Raw genomic sequence first — 19,268 nt, forward strand, 5'->3', positions numbered from 1 at the left:
GCACCAGAGGGTTAAAGGTTAAACACGCAATTGGTACTAAGCAGGAATTATCATCTTTTACAATTACCAATAGTATCCATACAGATCAAAGCACAGAACAAATTTTGAGCAGTACTGGGTAGATAAAAACGAATACAAATAGCTTGAGGCCTAGGGATGCAAGGGATGAAAGTAAGAAGGAGAAGAGATCAAAGAATGGGAGTGGACGAGTATTTAGGCGTATATACCTTTGAGCGGCTGGGTCCTAGGTGGTTGCACCTCCCTAGGGGTAAATCCTGTCATTGGAGTAGGTGGTATGTCATAACGTTGCTCCCTGGTGTTCTCCCACATGTTGGGTGGATAAGTATTCCCTAAAATACAAGAGATATGAAGTAATCATTAAAGACAAGTCGCAACAGATACCTAGGAAAGATGCTTCAATTTCTTGTTCATTTCATTTGAGTCACGAGCCAACAGATTGCACAATGATGCCTAAATAATGGCAATAAAATATCCTTGGTTAGAAAGAACAGCAGCTTTAATTAGTATAAAGCATTTTGAGAATCATTTAATGTTGAAATAATGTGGTTAAGGAAAATTATTTCAGTTTTTACACCCCAAAAATTTGAATCTGAGAAACGTTTCTGTCAGTTATGTTGCTCAGATTGTGTGTTCCAGTTACGGTTTATTCTTCCTGCATGAACATATATCCTGGTGTCATGTGTTTTCAGTAGGATAACAGGAAAATGGTTCACAATCAAAAACTTAATTTATTTTTTTCAAATCATCTATCCAATTTTTTAACAATAACCATTTCACTTCATGGTGTGTTGAAATTTTTAAAGTTTTGGTTTTACGTTGCGAGAGGCAGTCCGCCATTAACAGTGCTTATGCATGCACGACATTGGAGCAACGTCATATGTTTTCACAACTTTCATTGATTGGTATTTTATTGAATATTCAGAAGCTAGTATGGCGTGCAAAATAAATCAAAAATATTATTCAATTACTACTTAACAAATTTAATTACATTTTTGTCCGTAGGCATTATGGCTACTATATTAGAATCCAGAGATATCATAAGGCATGAAAGTAAAACACCCCACCCCCTTGATGCACTCGCACTTCATAACAATCCGTTTTCCCCCATTTCAGACCAGTAATGTTTGGTTTCAGGAGATAAGAAACAATCTATGATATTTTCTCTTTAATGTAGAATTAAAATTTATTACGCTTATCGGAATTTATTACAGCATGCAGTAATAAAAAATAAAAAAATTGTTGTCATTTTCACTTAAAATATTTTAATATTTTCCCCACATTTGCACACCATAGAATCCCAAATAGTAACCACCTCACGTGATCCATCTAGTGACTAAAGCAGAATGAAACTCAATCTAACAGATAGTAATTTTGTTTTGAACTTTCGAGGTTGGATGATGTTTCTTTGACTCATTTGAATGTTGGCATAATAATGCACTAGTGATTAGTACCAAAAATCAATCATTTTATAAATGTTTGAGCAAACCAACGACAGGAAACTTTATTCTCAGCATGATTAAGCCTGATGAAAATACAGACCGTGAGTAAACTGCATAGCTTCTGTCACCGGTGCAGCTTGCACAATTTCGCAGTAAACGGGAATCAAAGTTGGCAATATTTAAAAAAAAAAACGTAACCACCTTTTGAAATGAGATTTTCACATGCTAGTTTTATTGTATATAAATAAATTAAAAACGGACTAAAATAATCCATAAATGAATTATTAAAACTTAAAAGACATGATCCCTTTCAATTGGATTGTTAAATTTGCACATTCCACATAATCATCTGGTAGCGCCCTCTCTTGACTCAATAAGGCCAGGTCATGATTAGTCACTCCCCTAACTGGATAAACTGTTCCATGTTTTTATGAATGTTTTAATGGGACTTACCTTGATTGGCAAACGGAAACTTAGAAGATCCTCCATTGAAGCCTTCAGCTGACATTGGTTTCCTCATCTTGGGTTGAGATTGTGGCAGGACAAACACACCCGGACTAAAAGAAAAGGAATGGGTGATGGAGAGTGAATGATAGATTCCAGGTTGCTTGGCTTTGCTCAGAGACTGCAGAGCTGCCTAAATTTGCATCTCGCAATCAGTAAGATTTTGTACAACAAACATGGACATATTTAGAATTAAATTTTTATGTATTAGAGACAAAGTTTCAATAATCAGAAAGATTTGTAAACTTTCATCAGGGCATGGACAGATTGATTTATTTTCAGGGAACTTGTTGCAGAATCGAGGAAAGTTGGCAGCTCTGTGGAGGGCAACAGCCTTATGAATAATAGCCTGGTCCCTAGTAGTACACGATTCACGCACGACACTGAACATTCATCACAATATACTCTTGTGGATGCACGACACTGAACATTCATCACAATATACTCTTGTGGATGCACGACACTGAACATTCATCACAATATACTCTTGTGGATGCACAACACTGAACTTTCATCACAATCTTGTGGATGCACGACACTGAACTTTCATCACAATATAACCTTCTGGATCCCCTACACTGAACTTTCATCACAATATATTCTTCTGGATCCCAGACACTGAACTTTCATCACAATATATTCTTCTGGATCCCCGACACTGAACTTTCATCACAATCTTGTGGATGCACGACACTGAACTTTCATCACAATATAACCTTCTGGATCCCAGACACTGAACTTTCATCACAATATATTCTTCTGGATCCCAGACACTGAACTTTCATCACAATATATTCTTCTGGATCCCCGACACTGAACTTTCATCACAATATAACCTTCTGGATCCCAGACACTGAACTTTCATCACAATATATTCTTCTGGATCCTCGACACTGAACTTTCATCACAATATAATCTTCTGGATCCCCGACACTGAACTTTCATCACAATATATTCTTGTGGATCCCCGACACTGAACTTTCATCACAATATATTCTTGTGGATCCCCGACACTGAACTTTCATCACAATATATTCTTGTGGATCCCCGACACTGAACTTTCATCACAATATATTCTTCTGGATCCCCGACACTGAACTTTCATCACAATCTTGAGGATGCACGACACTGAACTTTCATCACAATATATTCTTCTGGATCCCCGACACTGAACTTTCATCACAATATATTCTTGTGGATGCACGACACTGAACTTTCATACATACCTGCTAGGTCCAGTAGATGTAGTGCTGCTAGTATCAGATGTACTGTCCAGAGTCTCTGGCTGGTTGGTCTGGCCTGGCCAAGGCCAAGTCTTGCTCTTCTGGGACATACCCTTACTGCCGATAGTTCCTGTCATAAGCAAAACAGTAATATGTCAACACGTGCATGAAATCAACCAAAATCAAACCAATTTAAAAAGGTTAATATTGAGAGTCAACTGCTCCACTTTTAATTGACTAACTCATTTGATTGCCATGAGTTCTAAAATGACCCACATTACTTATTTCAGTGATGAGAGTCACTGCTGAGAAAAAATGTCTGAAACTGGTATCCAGATCATAGGAGCTACTGTACATTGAAATGATAGAAATTGCACTTTTTGGTCACCCCTGGAGTTAAAAGATTCAAATGAGCTTTTTGGAACAGTATGCATAGTGCCAGAAAAGTAGATCGAAGAGTATAACTTATTTAATTTTGAGAAAAATACAGCATCTTGATTACCAGGCAGACTTTAAAAGTCTGAATTCAGATAAAAGTCTGAACCATCTTATCCCTGTAAATATCAGGCATGCAACTGCAACTTCAACTAGAAAGAGGAAATTACAGAATTGCAATGGTTTTGTATGTCCAGTATGTTTTTTTTCTCCCTAAATTTGAATGGCACAAATGAGAATATCAGGGAAAAAAGGGAATTAAAGTTGTTGATGTGAGGTAAAGTTGCATACATGAAATATTAACCAACTCCTCCTAGACATTCTAGTGCATGCAAGAAGCCATTGATGAACCCTACAAAAATCACACAAGACTTTCCATTATGTTGTGATATCAAATCTAGTTACCTGGATGACCAGTGCTATCACCAACAGCGGTAAAAGCAGACGTCTTCTCCGGCATGGACTTAGTCTTGACCAGTTTGGCTTTCTTCTTTCCTTCCTGGGGAGGAGTCACGTCCAAGCTGTTGTTGTTAGCTGCTCCGGCCACAGCCTTGCTGTAGCTGCTTGGCCTGCTGCCAGCACCACCAGCTGCAGCAGACTCTGGGAACTGACTGGACTTGCTGGAGCTCTTAGATCCTCTACGGCTACCTGAAGGTTGGTCTGGGTGTTTGGCCTGTACTGGGAGCTGACGTCCCTGGCTACTGGGCATGGGTTTGGCCTGCTCCCACAGGGGAGGAGGAGAATCCTTGTCGACGTCACTGCTTGGGGTGCTGGCAGTCTCACTTGCACCATCAGTAGGTTTCAGAACAACTAAATAGAAGAGAAAAAAAACGCTCTTATAATAATTTAAATTATAGCGTGAGACAAGATGACACTAGCTGCATGATAGACCTTGCTTAGGTTAATATATACGATGTTTAAAGTATGTTTGATAATCACTCTTATATTAATGGCAATACAAATTGTTGGTTAGAAGCCTATATCAGTTTTTACCATCAGTAACATTTCTCAGATTGTGTGTTCTTATTATGGATTTTGGATTTTTTGTGGACATATTCGCTAAGTATTTTCGGTGATATCTCAAAAAACGCTCATTTGAAATGTGTGTTTTACTGTATATATCTTTTTTAGCTTGACATACCATGTTCTAGTTTGGCGGTCTTGAGAGCCTTCTTGGTTGCTTTAGCAGCGACCTTAGCCGCGATTGAATGAGGTGAGGTCGGTTCCTTGGAGTTCTGCTTGACACGACGCCCGGCTTCACTGTGGGGCACATATGGCAACTCCAAAGTACTGTGGGCCAAGTAATCAAAGAAAATATGAGCTCTTTAACTTGACAAAGTTTTAGGTTGGTTATATCTGAACACACAATTGTCAAGGAATAAGTTAATATTCATGATGGTTGTCAGTGCTTGGTGACCACTAGAATGCAAACACCTTTTTCAATAGTTATGCATTAAAAGAGTTGATACATTTTTATTTATAAAAAGTAGTTATTGGTCTGACATTTTGACAACAGCAGTGTATTTCTTGAAGGCTAAAACAAGACAACAAAAAGTATACTGGTGTAACAGAAGCAGTGTAGTGAAAAGAATGACAACAGAGAGAGAGGTAGAAAGCATCAAGAAAAAACAAGGGTGGACAATGAAGAAGAAGACATGGGGGTGGGTAGAGGGAAGAGACTGGTTTAACCACAAGAGGTTGAAAACACAAAATCAAAGGTGGGAAGACGGAGACAAAATTATAAATAAGTGAAATAAGATATGTGTGTACAATTGAAAGGCAGAGACAAAAGGTTACTAGTCATTTCCTTCTTGGATGTTCCGGTTGGTAAGCAGTTTGCCACACCTCAATTTTTGTCCACATTTTAAATTGTATTATTCCAGGCGATTCTTCTTACCTTGGCCTGCAGACATCTCCATAGAATGCTGGGTCATCTTTGGTATTTTTGCGTGGCTTGGTACGGCTCTTGACATCTTCAAATTTGAAGTCGTCTAAGCCCATACCTCCCGCTGAGTGTGTCTTGTGTTTTGGTTTTGATGAAGCCCAGGCTGGCTCACCATCAGCTTGGTGGAAATGCTAAGAGATGGAGAAAAATCCATGATTAAGAAAGAGTATTTTTTTTTTACTCATTTATACATCTTTATCATCTAGTGTCAACAATGGTTCCGAAGATGACCTTCATCCAAAATATATGCAAACCTTTTTACTAGTTTCCTCATCTTGTAATACTCCTAGGGGTTCAAGTCATTGCTGGGGAAAAAGTTTAGAAACTAGGATCCACATGTTAGGTATGTTGAAATTATTGTGTTTCCACCTTTTGGAAACCCTACGATTTAGTTTTTTTAACAGTGTCATCAGAACTAGAGACAAAGATCAAAGAGGATTTCTTTATTGCATGAGGGAAAAAACATCTGATTTTCTTTGCCAGGCGGCATAACAAGTCTAAAATCATATAAAAGTTTGAACTTTCTCATCACTGTACTGATTTGTTATTGTCTGTACAATTTTATGAATAGAAAGTCGTACCTGTTTTCCACTTTTGTCAGATGGATCTGATTCTGTGTTGGAGCTCTCAGTGGAGATGGAGGAAGAGTCGTCTCTATCGACACCTTCCCGCATCATCTCCTCTTTACGTTTGCTCCCTGTTATCTTCTTCTCTTGCTCGTCTCTCTTGTTAGTCGTTGGTTTTGATTTACGCTTGCTATTTTTAGCTAATTTGTGCACGCTGGTGTCTAGGTCTAAGTTTTCTGGCTCGTGTCCATGAGGGTCCTCGACGGTTGCCGACGAGAGTTCCTCCACGAAGGTTGAGGAATGGTAATCTGGGTGTCTGTTATTGTTCTCTCGACTGTTCGGGTAGTCACTCCAATCTGCTTCCGCAGGTCGGCGACGCGACTTGCTGGACTTGCGGCTTGGAACGTCACTCGGTGATGGCGTAGCGCTGCTGTTTGGTGTGTTAAAACTGTTGCTTTGTTTAGAGGAGTTGTATGCGTTGCCGTTGACCCAACTGTTGACTTTAACGCGGTCCTTGTCAGGGGACAGTCGCCTTTCTGACTGACTTTTGGGTTCAGAGTGGCGTGTGTTGTTTGCAACAGAGCTGGCGTTTGATGATGGGGAGGAGGAGCGTCTTTGCCGGAAGGAGAACTTCTCACCAAGATTTGAAAGTACACCGCCAGATGAACTGTCAACACAAAAACCAAGATGAAAAGATTGTTAGTTGTTATAAAGTTGTTATAAATCAAATTGAAAACTAATGGTTTGACTCAAAATTTACTTGTATAACATGTAGCTGTTTGAGGCTGAAACTGACATATGAGTAAATAAAATAAAAAAATACCCAACTCCCCTTACCTTAAGAGAAAACAATTAAAAAAGTACAGAGAAAAAAGAACTTTTAGAAAACAAGAAGTCTAAACCTTACCCTGTCTTTGCCCCTCCTCCCCCACTTGCCCCGCCTCCACCTCCTCCAATCTTAATACCAGATGCAATGTTTCTCAGATCAAACCGTTTCAGCTTGCTGACCTCACCGTTCTCCTCAGCACTGACCCGAACAGCCATGGGTTCAGTGAGCCGTAGTGCCTCTAGGTAAGACGCTGTCAAGATCCCCAGGAAAAGAATCCCCATGAGGATGACGGAGATGATATAGAGGAGGTGTTCCCACTGTGGGCGGGGCAATGCTGAGGAGCAGATGGATAACATGTGCAGAGGCAAAGTAGCGATTAGAGTGTACTCTAGTTCCTCCTGGCTGTAGGTTAACACCTTCAACTGACGAGTAATGCGAGACATGGTGAAGTCCGGAGTAAACCTGAGAAACAAGCGAGATAAAACAATTTAACACCTGTCATTGAGTATAAAGACTTTAATCATCTGCCATCTTTGTTTTATACCCAAATCAATGGCAAGACAATGGCAACATTGCCGGCTTTGGCAGTGGCTATAGTTGGAATGTCCCGTTCTACAACACTACTGTTGCAGCCAATAACCATAGCTGTTGTCAAAGTTGCTCAATTCCAACAGTACTGTTGCGGGAGCCCTTTAAAAATAACCCCAAGTCTGTGACATTCAAGGTTACTCTTAAACGTTTTTAATATATTGCCCAAAATCTGCAGACAATATGTTTACAAAGGAAAAGTAATCCCTAATAGGAACACACAATCTGAGAAACATTTTAAAATCAATTTAAAATTTTTGAAGATAAAAAGTGATCTCTTTTTTACATTACTACATTACTTTGAAGTGCTGCTATAGAAAACCACAAACTGAATTTGAAGGTAACGTTAGCAAAACTCTGAAATACTGAAACTCTGAAAACTCTGAAAGTACACTGGGCATTTCTGTCTTTGATATCATCATAACAAAAAAAGCAAAAAAAGAAAAAGGAAACCACAAACTGAATTTGAAGGTAAAAGGTTAGCAAAACTCTGAAATACTTACGCTATATCTAATCTCTTGGTTTCATTTGGCTCCAGCTCCATGGGCCTACATTGTAACACTCTGAACCCGTAGCCATCGCAGTCATACCCGTTGATTTTAAAAGTTTTAATGTGAATAGGCAACTGCCCTGTGTTTTTCAGTGTGAAGGATCGCTTCACCGTAAAGTTTGGGGGAACCCTGGCTTTTGGGGATGATCCTGGATGAAAAAAACAAAAACATTTAAACAATTTAATCTGATGTAAAAAATTGTTTAAAAAAAAACAGGGAAAGTTTATTATTATAATTTGTATTTTTTTGACAATTTAAAATCTTATTATTGCACGCCACAGTCTGAATTACAATACCAATTGTAAAACATAAAACATTTCAAACTGCATCACATTTAACAAGATTTCCGAACATAAAATGGCATGAGCAAGCTGTGGGAATAATTCAGGTCTGTAAGGAAGAAACAGGACTGTTCATATGATAAGATGAAATATGGCTTGTTGACTGCCCAACTTCATAAAGCAAGTATAATGCTTAGCAGAAATAGGTTACCAGTCAAAATACTATACAGTTTACATTGCTACGACTGGTACCATACCCCACTCAATTCTTGCTTGGCAAAAATATAATTCTGCTTGACAGCTTTATGAAATTGGGCCGAGGGGCCGATTTCACAAAGCAATATAATTCATTGCAAGACAAATTGTCAGTATTACCACAGTGATTTGTATTGTGACATCTAATTTAACTAGGCAACTACGATTAATCTTAACTCTTTGTGAAATGGGCCTCTGCTGGTCTAAAGGCCATGCCACACAGAGAATTGTTTAAAGGTAACTTGGAGGAAACCAACTGCACTGCATGCACAACGAACACTTTGCCAGCTTAAGATGTTCACTTTGCAGCAACTCACTATCCCCAAGAAAATAGGGAGGTGTGGGGTTTTTTCTTTGAGAATGTCTGGAACTGGTTGCCTGTAAATTGCCCCATGTGACATGCGCTTTAGATTTACTGCAGCATGGGAGAAATTGATGGACAAAATACTCACTATCACAGTCTACTAAATGCGTAGGTTTCAACTCAAAGAGTAGATTGCTGCTAGCGCTGGGGATCTTACTGTTAAACCTCAGCTCCCCACGTGCCCCTTGTCCCCTGACCATAAACGCATCCAGAATGGTCAGGTTATTCCTGCAAAAAGAAGTAACCATTACAAAACACACTCATGAGTAAGGAACAAGACCACTTGTAAACTGATCATTGATTATACTTATGTCTTTGTTTGCTTTATCATTAACACAATCTATTTCCTTAATACTTCTATCGTTAAACCTGCTAGCAGCCTTGGTGATTCTACGAAGCTTCATTAACTTTTTATTAGTCAGTTTATAGAATCAGACAATAATTGTCTCTCTGCATTATGTGCACATACTGTTTATTTGTGCGTTATTGTATGCCTATGTGGATTAATCGTTTTCTGTATTTTGTTGTAATTTTTAAATATTTTCAGACATTTTTGTGACAATAAAACAATTGAATTGAATTGAATTGAATTATTTTAATTAATACAAAACTGATTGACGAACACTTTGATCACTATCACTATCCAACTTAAAATATCATTATTTTCATAGAAAACACAGCCGTTGGTTAGTTTTGTTATAATACTATTGTGGGTAAAGATGGCTCAATGTATGTTTCTAGCACCTTCCACACTTACCTGATGAGAACTAGTGAGATGCGCTCCCGGCCATCGCTGGGTTTAAAGCCAATGGACACGGTAACATTCTGACGTGGTTTGATAGCAAAAGTCAGCGCTGTCCTATTGGGTTTCACACCAAACGTTTCTTCTATCGCACCACATGAAGTATTTTTAAGGCACTTTCCCGGTGAATCCTAAATGATCAACCGAATGAGGAAAGAAACGATCAATCCTTTTGTTCAACATAATATATGAATATTAGATGCATTTATAGCACATTGTCACAGAATATAATCACGAGTTGAAATTGTTCACAATAAACACGAATTAAACACAAGCTCATCCACCCCACACTCTGAAAACTTTGTAACCCTTCTAAATAATGTGGATGGCTCCATGTTGTCTGTCGTTACACAACCTTGCATTGCTTGGATAAAAGAGCAGGTTTGACCATGAGAATTTATTAACCCGTCCTACATTCATTTCCATATAAAACAGTTACGGTAGTGAAATATCGCAGCAATAAATAAATGCCATAGTGGAGGACAACATGTGACCCATGTTCCAACAATCAAGTGTCCAGGTGCTTTGTGTGTGAGTTACATGACAACAAATACATTTTTACAGGCTGTACAATGTATGTAGCATCAATATTGTCCCATCTGATTCAAGTGTTGGCATTACAATCTTACCTTGTCTGTTTTGTTAGCCAAGTAGAAAACACCAGGATCATCTGTTTCTATCAACTCAGGGTCAAACCTAACAACAAATAAAATCAACAATAAGAGTCGTAGTATAATAATATTGCAAAGAGTCAGTGGCAACCAGAGCAATTAATACATAGAGTTATATGTAAGAACTAGAGGGCGCACGAGTGATGCTTCGTGCATAAACGCCACGGGACCGCAAGATGACAAGCGCGTCATTCTGCACGCGCGTTGAATATGAAATACACGTTTGAGGTTTTTTTTTATTGAACGCTCACGCGATGCTGTTTGTTCAACTTACAAAATGGCCGCACAAACACTCTGTGAGATAGCTGTTTTGTCAACTTAGAAAATGGCCGCCTGCTCGCATACCGGGGCGCGTTTATAGGCCAGTGCGCGCTCTAGTTCTTATATATAACTCTATGAATTAATATGAACATAAAGGAATATCCAATATCGCTTTGCACAAATAATGGAGTAGGACAAGTAATGGTGTGGGATCCAAATTCATTAAATAAATTGGAAATGGTACAACGGAATGTAAACATGCCAGGCAAGTGCATGCCTCAAAACTTTTTCATTAAGGGAAAAGAAAATTAGAGATCACCGCAACGGGAATACCCTTTAGTGACTATTTACTACTGTATAATCATCACCATAAGCTAATAAATGGCTGAAATTCTCCAGTGTTGGACACAATTTTTTCTTGTAGAAGTGTCTAAAAACACAAACGAAACAGAAACTTTGTCTTTTGTGTTTGAAATACGGATCCTTTTTTAACAAGGGAAACATTAGAAAAATGTCAATTCCAGTCATGACCTTTACTATGACTTTGAGTGGTACAAAGGTCAAAGGTCAGATCTTGCAGTTGTTTGCAGTAGCAATGGGCATTTTGGTACACGTTCCAGCTGCTATGGTATCTAAAGAGTTAAAATATATAAGTACTGAGGATTTCAAACAGTCAAGGCTAAAGCAGTGGGCCTTGGAAGATTATCTACCATAGGCTCAATGCCTAGCAAGGACAAATTGACATCAGCACTCCACAAGGACAAACTGACACCAGTCAATCAGGAAACAAATAAACAAACCACAAACCTACCTGTCTGACAAAAAATCTAGTACTGATGTTGGTTCCTGATATAGTGCTATGGGCAGAAGTTGAACTATAATGAGTGTATCTGATGGGTTTAGAATCTGCACCTCAGATATCTGGGGAATCAAAAACATTCACAAATTTGCTTGAATGAAAACAAAATAAAACCAATAGATAAAAACGCAAAACAAACAGCATAAAAAGTCATATTTTTAAATAAAAAACTAACACGTACAATTATAAAACATTTGTCAAAATAAGTATTACCATTTAAAAAGAGTTCGCCATTTTATATTTTGAAGTTGTACATTTAATAATAATATAATATTATACATACATGTTATGAGGGGGTCAATTAAATTAAATTCAATTAAATTCAAGAAAAAAGATATATTTCCATACACTCATAGTAAGGAAACAATGTAACAAATCAAAAACAAAGTCAAATAACCAAAATGAAGACACTGTTAACAGTATAGAAGAAATAGCAGTATGGCTGCTGATTAAGTCTGTCAAAACTTGTAGAAATCAGCCCTAGGCCAAGATCGACGGCCAAAGAGACAGACATGTTTAGTAGAGCGACATTATAGGTTTTCCCTGGGTGTTGTCTATGATCCCTTTTTTAAAATCTTTCCTGTTAAAAACAATGTGGGGTGCACCCTACACAATGTAAAAACACCCCACAAGTTCAGCCCCTACATGTACCTAAAAAATCACCCCACAATGTCTAAGCACAAAATACTAGACAGACACTGAGACTGGGCAGACAAGTATTGGGGGGGGGGCTAACAACAAGTATATTTAAAGGCACTTGCCACCTTTGGTAGTTGTCAAAGACCAGTATTCTCACTTGGTGTATCCCAACATACACATAAAATAACAAACCTGCGAAAATTGTACTTAATTGGTCATCAAAGTTGCAAGAGTATACTGAAAGAAAAAACACCCTTGTTTCACAAAAATGTGTGTGCCATCAGATGCATAATAAAGGGCTTCACGCCTGAAGTCTTTTAAAATTTGAGTTAGAAATTACCTCTTTCACAAAAACTTCACAAAAACTTTGTACTTCAGAGCAAGCCATTTCTTATGGCAACAACTCTCCTTCGCTCTTTACCAAGTAAGTGTTTGTATGCTAACAATTATTTTCAGTAATTACCAATATTGTCCAGTGCCTTTACACAGTAATACGAATAAGAAATATCTAAACAACTACAACGTAGACAATGAGAAACAGCTTAAGGAGAGAAAGTGACATCACGAGAAGGTATACCGTTGGTAATCACTCTTAAAATTAATGCCAATAAAAACAAAATTTGGTTACAAGCCTACAGCAGCTTTCCATAGTATAAAGCATTTTACTTTAAAGTAATGTGGTTATGTTATATTTGAATTTGAGTATTGTAAGTGTTGTTAATGTTTCTCAAATTGTGTATATGTAGCAGGAATTATTTGCTCCGGTTTTCAGCGATATCTCAAAACGCGAACACCTTTTCAAATGAAACTTTCACGTTACTTTTAATAATGAACATCTACATTTACATAGGATTAAAACGATTGAACAGTTTTAAAAACCAAAGGTAAACTTTGCCTCCAAGTTATTCAAAGTGACAAGAGAAATTCCTGAAAATATGTGTTGTTTCAATATTTAAAGGTCTGCAGAAAAATCAAGTGAAAACTTACACTAGTATTTTCTATGTAGGTGAGGGGAAACTCTATCTTGTCCTTGCGTATGAGTCTTGGCCATTCTAAAACCGCTGTAACTGGTATCTCCATATCTTTCACCAAGTTGCTATTTATCTTCAGCGTTGTATTAAATCTGGACAACAAAGAGAAATACAGCTTTAAAGAAATGTCCAAATAGACATGCTGCTGTTTGTAGACACAGCATCCTCTGGTGTTTCTAAGTAGAATAACCACTAAAGATGTTCATACTGTGAATTACCAAAAGGAATTTACAGCAGTAAGTGGCCGAGTAGTTTAGTGCATCTGATTCAAGTTCTGGTGGCCAAGTTATTAGAATGTGGGTTTGGATCCCACTCCTGACACTTGTGTCCCTGTGCAAGTCAATTTAATATGTATTTGCTTCTCTTCACGGGTGCATGGGTACCTGTGAGGACTGAGATGGTTCTTGTGATCGATTTAGCTTACATGTAGTGTGCAGCACAGGCTGTTGTACTAAAAATATTGCCCCCTGAACGTGTCCAGAAGTATCGCCGAGAGAAAAGTCCCAAAATTTGGACAATTTTAGCCGTTTATTTTGTTTTAAAGTTTTTATTAATGGGAATAACAGTGCGAGGACCCAGCCTTCCTTGGTTGGTGGCTGGCGCTATTAACGGACCTTGCCTCTGGCTCGGTCTGTTAACAGCACCAGCCATCAACCCGGTCATTACTATGCAGTGAAGATTGGGTCCTCACACCGTTATTCCCTAATTACCGCAAACCTTGCTAGATCAAAAACCAACCATCCAAAGTTTCAAATCCTACAAATACTTACATGGTTTTTCCCATCTGCTCCAGACCAAGCCACCTGTTGTGTAGATGGCTGTAGAACAGCCTATCAACATCCTGTGTCTCGTCTGGCAATGCTAAAGAAGACAGCCACACTTCACCATCTAAAGGGAGAGAGGAAGAAGGGGAAGGAAATCATTGGGTGTGGATTTAGAATCGTAACATAAAACACACGGTAACGTGTAGCTTGCAACACTGAATGGGCCAACACTTCCAAATCAAACCTACACGCGCTAATAATCACACACTGATGTTTCTGCACTGTCTCTGGGCCCAGTTTCATAAAGCTGTTAAGCAGAAGCAGAAAACACTTCTTAGGAAAATGTTTTGCGAAGCCAAAAATGAGTAAGGCATCAAACATTTCTGAAATGATACCTCTGTTGATCTAGCTAACTGACATGGGCCCAATTTCATAAAGCCTGTAAGCATAAAAACTTCCTAAGCACAGACAAATCTTGCCTAACAGAAACTAGTTACCAGCCTAAACTCTATGATATGAAGTTTAGATTGTTGCAACTGGTACCTCACTCATTTCTTGCTTAGCAAAGACATTTGTTCAAGAAGTTGGTTCAAGATCAAATGAAAATTAAAGTACTGCAATGCACAAACATACATAAAGAACTTGTTCCAGCTTTGTAAGAAACATACAATTGCATTAATCATCTAATTATTAGCAAGAATGGTAAAGTCTCAATTAGCGAATATTTGAATTTTAACACTTACTTAGTGATTGCGTTGAAAGACCTACGTAACACATCTCTTCAATGTCACAGGCTAACCTGGGATCAAAAACAATCCGTCCAACCTGTGTGCAAGAATCAAATGACCAGTAATACATTTTAAAATGTCTTATTCCTAAACATAAAGAGAGTTACATTTCACAAGCAATTTGGAGAAAAGTAAAAAGTTAAACAATGTCAACTTAAGTAAAATAAATTTGTTGCAAAGCATAGTGTTTATATTTATGATACCGACATAAATATCTGTGATGCAAATTTGTTTTCTATTCAATTGATGCACACCTGCTGCTAAAATATAGGATTTAATCTGCCTCTAGCTACCAAGCAATCTCGGTGGTATGGTGGTAAGACGTCTGATCAACGGTTGTGGATTCAAATCCCACCCGAGTAATATGCAGTGGGGTTTTTCTTCACAGAACTTTGGAAATTCCTGAATACACAGTGCTTTACACACGACAGTGTTTGGGCAAAACCCAAATATTATAACTTTAGTATCAACAAAATGATAAGTTTGATTCTCGTTTGTGTTGGGTAATTTATTCCAAATTGACTTAAAAACAATTACAAAACAAACTACTCACTTTCTGTTTTTTGTGTGGCTCTATTTCTACAACAGGTGTCTTCTTAGGCGGTCTGTGGTGAAATCTTTTATCTGGTGGATCTGGGACAATGCTTTCTAATTTCATGCGGTGACTAAAATTATTTATCAGAGTGATGCTCACAGACTGTGGAGAACCCTGCAATGGTTGATACAAATTCATCGGTGACTGGTTTGTTGAGTATCATACAAATATTGGATTCATATGACTACAATACAGAAGAATATAATCACTCAGTGAAAATAGACTGTTCCATTTTACTCCCTGAACACATCCATTCTATGTTTGTTTTATATACAGCGCACATATAGGTCCTTGTCTTCAATACAAAGTCATAAACAACAAATAATTGATTCCAACTACTAACAGATTAAACAGCTGAAAAATTAAGACTGGTCGGCTAAAGCGTTCATAGCAATGCGTGTATTGGTGTGCAAGCTTATGCACATGCTAATGAGGCATAACACAATAAATACATATGATACTCAATGTAAAATCTATCAGTGAAAATTACGGTTAGCTGAGAAGCGTCCTAAGCGTCCTATGTTTATCTATAAAGTATAGTATGGCACGTGACCTGCGTTCCACCAATCAAATGACAAGGATCTATAAATACGGTATATAAAATAATCTATTCAACAACAATTTTGAAGTACTGGAAATTCTAAGAAGAAAAAAATATACTTTGTATAAAAGTATACATGCACAAATGCTGTCACAGTTTAGTAACAGTTTAGAATAATTTTTCAGCAACCATTTTAAACCATTTAACTGCACACCAGCAGAACTATACATGTTCATACAGTTGTAGTATATTCACCACATGTTACCATAGTTCATGTATTTTTCAAAACCATGGGGGATTACTGTATGAGTGGTCAGAGAACAGGAGGGTTACAGAATTTGGGAATATTTCACCTTTTGATTCAAGAAAAAGAGAAAAGGTTAACTCACTGGAAATGCAGGCCTTAGAATGATGGATTCTGGTTTGACAGCGAGGCATCCTTCCACCGTACGTAGTTTGACTTCTATTGACATACGGTTGTGAGGCGTTTCTACCACCACTCCTCCAAAGTATTGGCCCTCTGTGAGCGGAGCCTTCACGTCAAGACGCAAGACAGCAAAGTGGTTTTTCTGAATCACCAACTAGGAAGAGGAATAGACAAAGAGGATTTAATGAAGAAGAAAAAAATATTTGTTTTGTTTTTTGAGACCAAAAGGGTAGGGAAATACTTCATGGCATTGGCAATAGAAAAGTTGCACCTTGACACCACATTCATGGCTTGATGTGGTGGGGTGGTTTAGAGCATTGGACTCTGGTGGTTAAGTCATCAAGGTGTGGTTTGAATTCTAGTCATGACACTTATGTCCTTGAGCAAGATTGATTAAGCTTGGTGCACTACATATTTGGCAGCACAGTCTGTATACTCCAAATGGAGCTGAGATGGTTAATGTTGGAGTGCCATGAGTGTCAATGGGTGATGGATAACAAGCCACTGTTATTACCAGCTGATAAAACGACCACAGATTTATAAAACAGAGGAAGTAGTATATGTTTTTATCCCCTAGTAGTTTGGGCATCTGATTGGTGGATTAGCGCATACTGGAAGATAATACAAATTACGTTGTGCATGAAGAAGACATGTTAACAATTTCCTAGACAATTCCAAATGTATCAACTGTTGACCAAGATATGAACGCTTCCATTGCCTGGACATTAAACATCCTCCGCATTACTCACCGATCTTCTCTTTATACTGAAGATATCTTCCTTGTTTGTATGATGTTCAGATTCCACCACTCCCACACCGAGTACCATTGCTTCGCAGTCATCTAGATCACAGCTGAAAGATTGTATGGGTATCTATAGGAAGACAAATAGATTCTGTCAAGTACTTTTAAAGAACTAGTCGTGCACACACACTATCTCACTAGTGACCTTTAATTAGGGGGAGTGAATTTTTCCCTTTTACCTCCATGCTTGTGCAATATGTAGCGGATATTGTACTTTCAGTTGTCTATAAAGTTTAAAAATATTGTACACTTTCAAAGTTTTTTTGTGACCTTTTTTAACACAGATATAGTTCCAGATATAGTTTGTTTTATTGTAATGTGTGACTAAGTGTCCCCATTTAGTGGGCCTGCATGCCTGTTCGGGGTTTCCCTTTTGCAACACAATGTACTCCGATGTTTGTGCAATAAAGGTAATAAATTAAACAATCTATGTTATGCATGGTGCAGGCTTCAATACACTTTTCAATAATAATGTTTTTGATTTACCAAGACAAAGACAATCGGAAACAGACTATGGTGAGGAAATTATCAGTCCTGCAAAATATAAAAGGGAATCCACTGTACCGCATAACAAATTCAGCCTGACTGTTCCCCAAAACAGGCATATAATTAATCATTATTTCTTAAAAGGTTAAAGAGAGACGGTCACAGTAAACAATGGGGTTTTTTTTATAGATAAATGAAAAGTACTTACATCTATGGGGTTGTTGTTTATTAAAGTGAAGAGCATACTGTTTTGATTTCCTATACTCATGACTCCAAAGTCAAAGCTTATCTCATCCTCACTGTGAATAGAGTACTGCAGCAACAAAACAAATTAAAAAATGGGAGAAAAATTCATATAATTTTGTTTTTCTTCACTTTTCTCTGTGATTAAATTTTGACAGATTTCACAATGATGTACAGTATGATATGCTTCAAATCATTAGATTATGCTTTACAATAGGCAAAGACACAGCTGGGATATTTTGTTCAAGCGATAATACATGTGTCTTTATAATGCATTGGCAGCATCTACCAGTAAACCTATCATAGTGTAAATGACAACTTAAATGATGGGTAAAGGTAAAAATTATGATGTAAATGATGAGGGTAAACATTGCGATGAAATGATGATCAAACAATGAAAACGCAAATCTTTGTACGCATGGCAGACTGGATGGGCCAATCAGCAACCTTTTATTGGCCTCTTATTGAGGGCGCCCTACTTATGTGACGTTATCCGCGTAAGGTCTTGATTACAGTGCATGAAAAGTTCCAAAGGGAAATTAGTTTATGATGAACATTTATATATAAATTTAGGGTGGTTAACTGATTTGGATGAAGTCAAAGACTGCAGCTGTTCTCAGCCACTACGGGTATAATATATCCAATTTTATTCACAACTACTTTTCAAATTAGTCATGAATATCAGGGGACACAAGGGTTCCTTAAATTTCTCTGGCTCTTTAATGGAGATCCTGTATGACCTGCTCTTGGAGGCACTACCAATTATCCATGGTCCATATATTCTTGATAACAAGCAGTATCATATATACAGTCGTAGCAATCATTACAATAAATTATTAGTAGAAATTGCACACCAAATGCGACTCTAGGCAGATGAAATATGTAACCGCTTGATCAAATCATACATCATACAAGCTCATGTAAGACTTGCGGTGACGTATATGTGTAGCCATTAACTTCTCACATGTCATTCAACTCATAAAAGTCTGCAATATCAGGTATCAATTTGATAATATGTTTCAATTTGAAACACACTGGAATCCTATACAACTACAAAGGCACAATGAGAACATTTCCAAAAATTCTCGAATTAAATTAAAACAATCCCCATGGATTTTTCACAAACTATGCTTCGCAATTCTTGGCTTTTTTGGGGGGTTTTTCCTAGATGTTTTGTTTTGGTGTGTTATTTTGTAACAGTACTTAAACCTGTTGAAGTGTTCATGTAGTTTGATGTCAATTGGCACATTAATGGTTTCAATTTAATTTTAATAGTAACTCACAAGTTTCACAAATATTTCTTAGTGTAAACTTTCCGATGATGATAGCATTTCTTTAAAATGTTACTTTAATCAAGT

At 37.6% G+C, this 19,268-nt stretch overlaps 1 protein-coding gene across 1 annotated transcript in view; it reads right to left on the bottom strand.

Moving 5' to 3' along the window:
* The window catches only part of LOC139935882 (transmembrane protein 131-like), a 66,823-nt gene that overhangs the window by 7,183 nt on the left and 40,372 nt on the right, over positions 1 to 19,268 (bottom strand). The window contains exons 14-33 of the mRNA XM_071930496.1: positions 17,876 to 17,980; positions 17,129 to 17,251; positions 16,342 to 16,533; positions 15,370 to 15,525; positions 14,772 to 14,853; positions 14,035 to 14,152; positions 13,221 to 13,356; positions 11,547 to 11,656; positions 10,433 to 10,499; positions 9,759 to 9,934; positions 9,090 to 9,229; positions 8,054 to 8,249; positions 7,041 to 7,424; positions 6,149 to 6,800; positions 5,520 to 5,698; positions 4,764 to 4,912; positions 4,028 to 4,432; positions 3,191 to 3,317; positions 1,914 to 2,017; positions 228 to 350 (exon numbers count right to left, since the gene is read on the bottom strand). Coding sequence (XP_071786597.1) covers positions 228 to 350; positions 1,914 to 2,017; positions 3,191 to 3,317; positions 4,028 to 4,432; positions 4,764 to 4,912; positions 5,520 to 5,698; positions 6,149 to 6,800; positions 7,041 to 7,424; positions 8,054 to 8,249; positions 9,090 to 9,229; positions 9,759 to 9,934; positions 10,433 to 10,499; positions 11,547 to 11,656; positions 13,221 to 13,356; positions 14,035 to 14,152; positions 14,772 to 14,853; positions 15,370 to 15,525; positions 16,342 to 16,533; positions 17,129 to 17,251; positions 17,876 to 17,980 — 3,724 coding nt within the window. The remainder of the gene's footprint in view (positions 1 to 227; positions 351 to 1,913; positions 2,018 to 3,190; positions 3,318 to 4,027; positions 4,433 to 4,763; positions 4,913 to 5,519; positions 5,699 to 6,148; positions 6,801 to 7,040; positions 7,425 to 8,053; positions 8,250 to 9,089; positions 9,230 to 9,758; positions 9,935 to 10,432; positions 10,500 to 11,546; positions 11,657 to 13,220; positions 13,357 to 14,034; positions 14,153 to 14,771; positions 14,854 to 15,369; positions 15,526 to 16,341; positions 16,534 to 17,128; positions 17,252 to 17,875; positions 17,981 to 19,268) is intronic.

The sequence above is a fragment of the Asterias amurensis genome, chromosome 4, assembly GCF_032118995.1.
Source record: "Asterias amurensis chromosome 4, ASM3211899v1".
Lineage (NCBI taxonomy): Eukaryota > Metazoa > Echinodermata > Asteroidea > Forcipulatida > Asteriidae > Asterias > Asterias amurensis.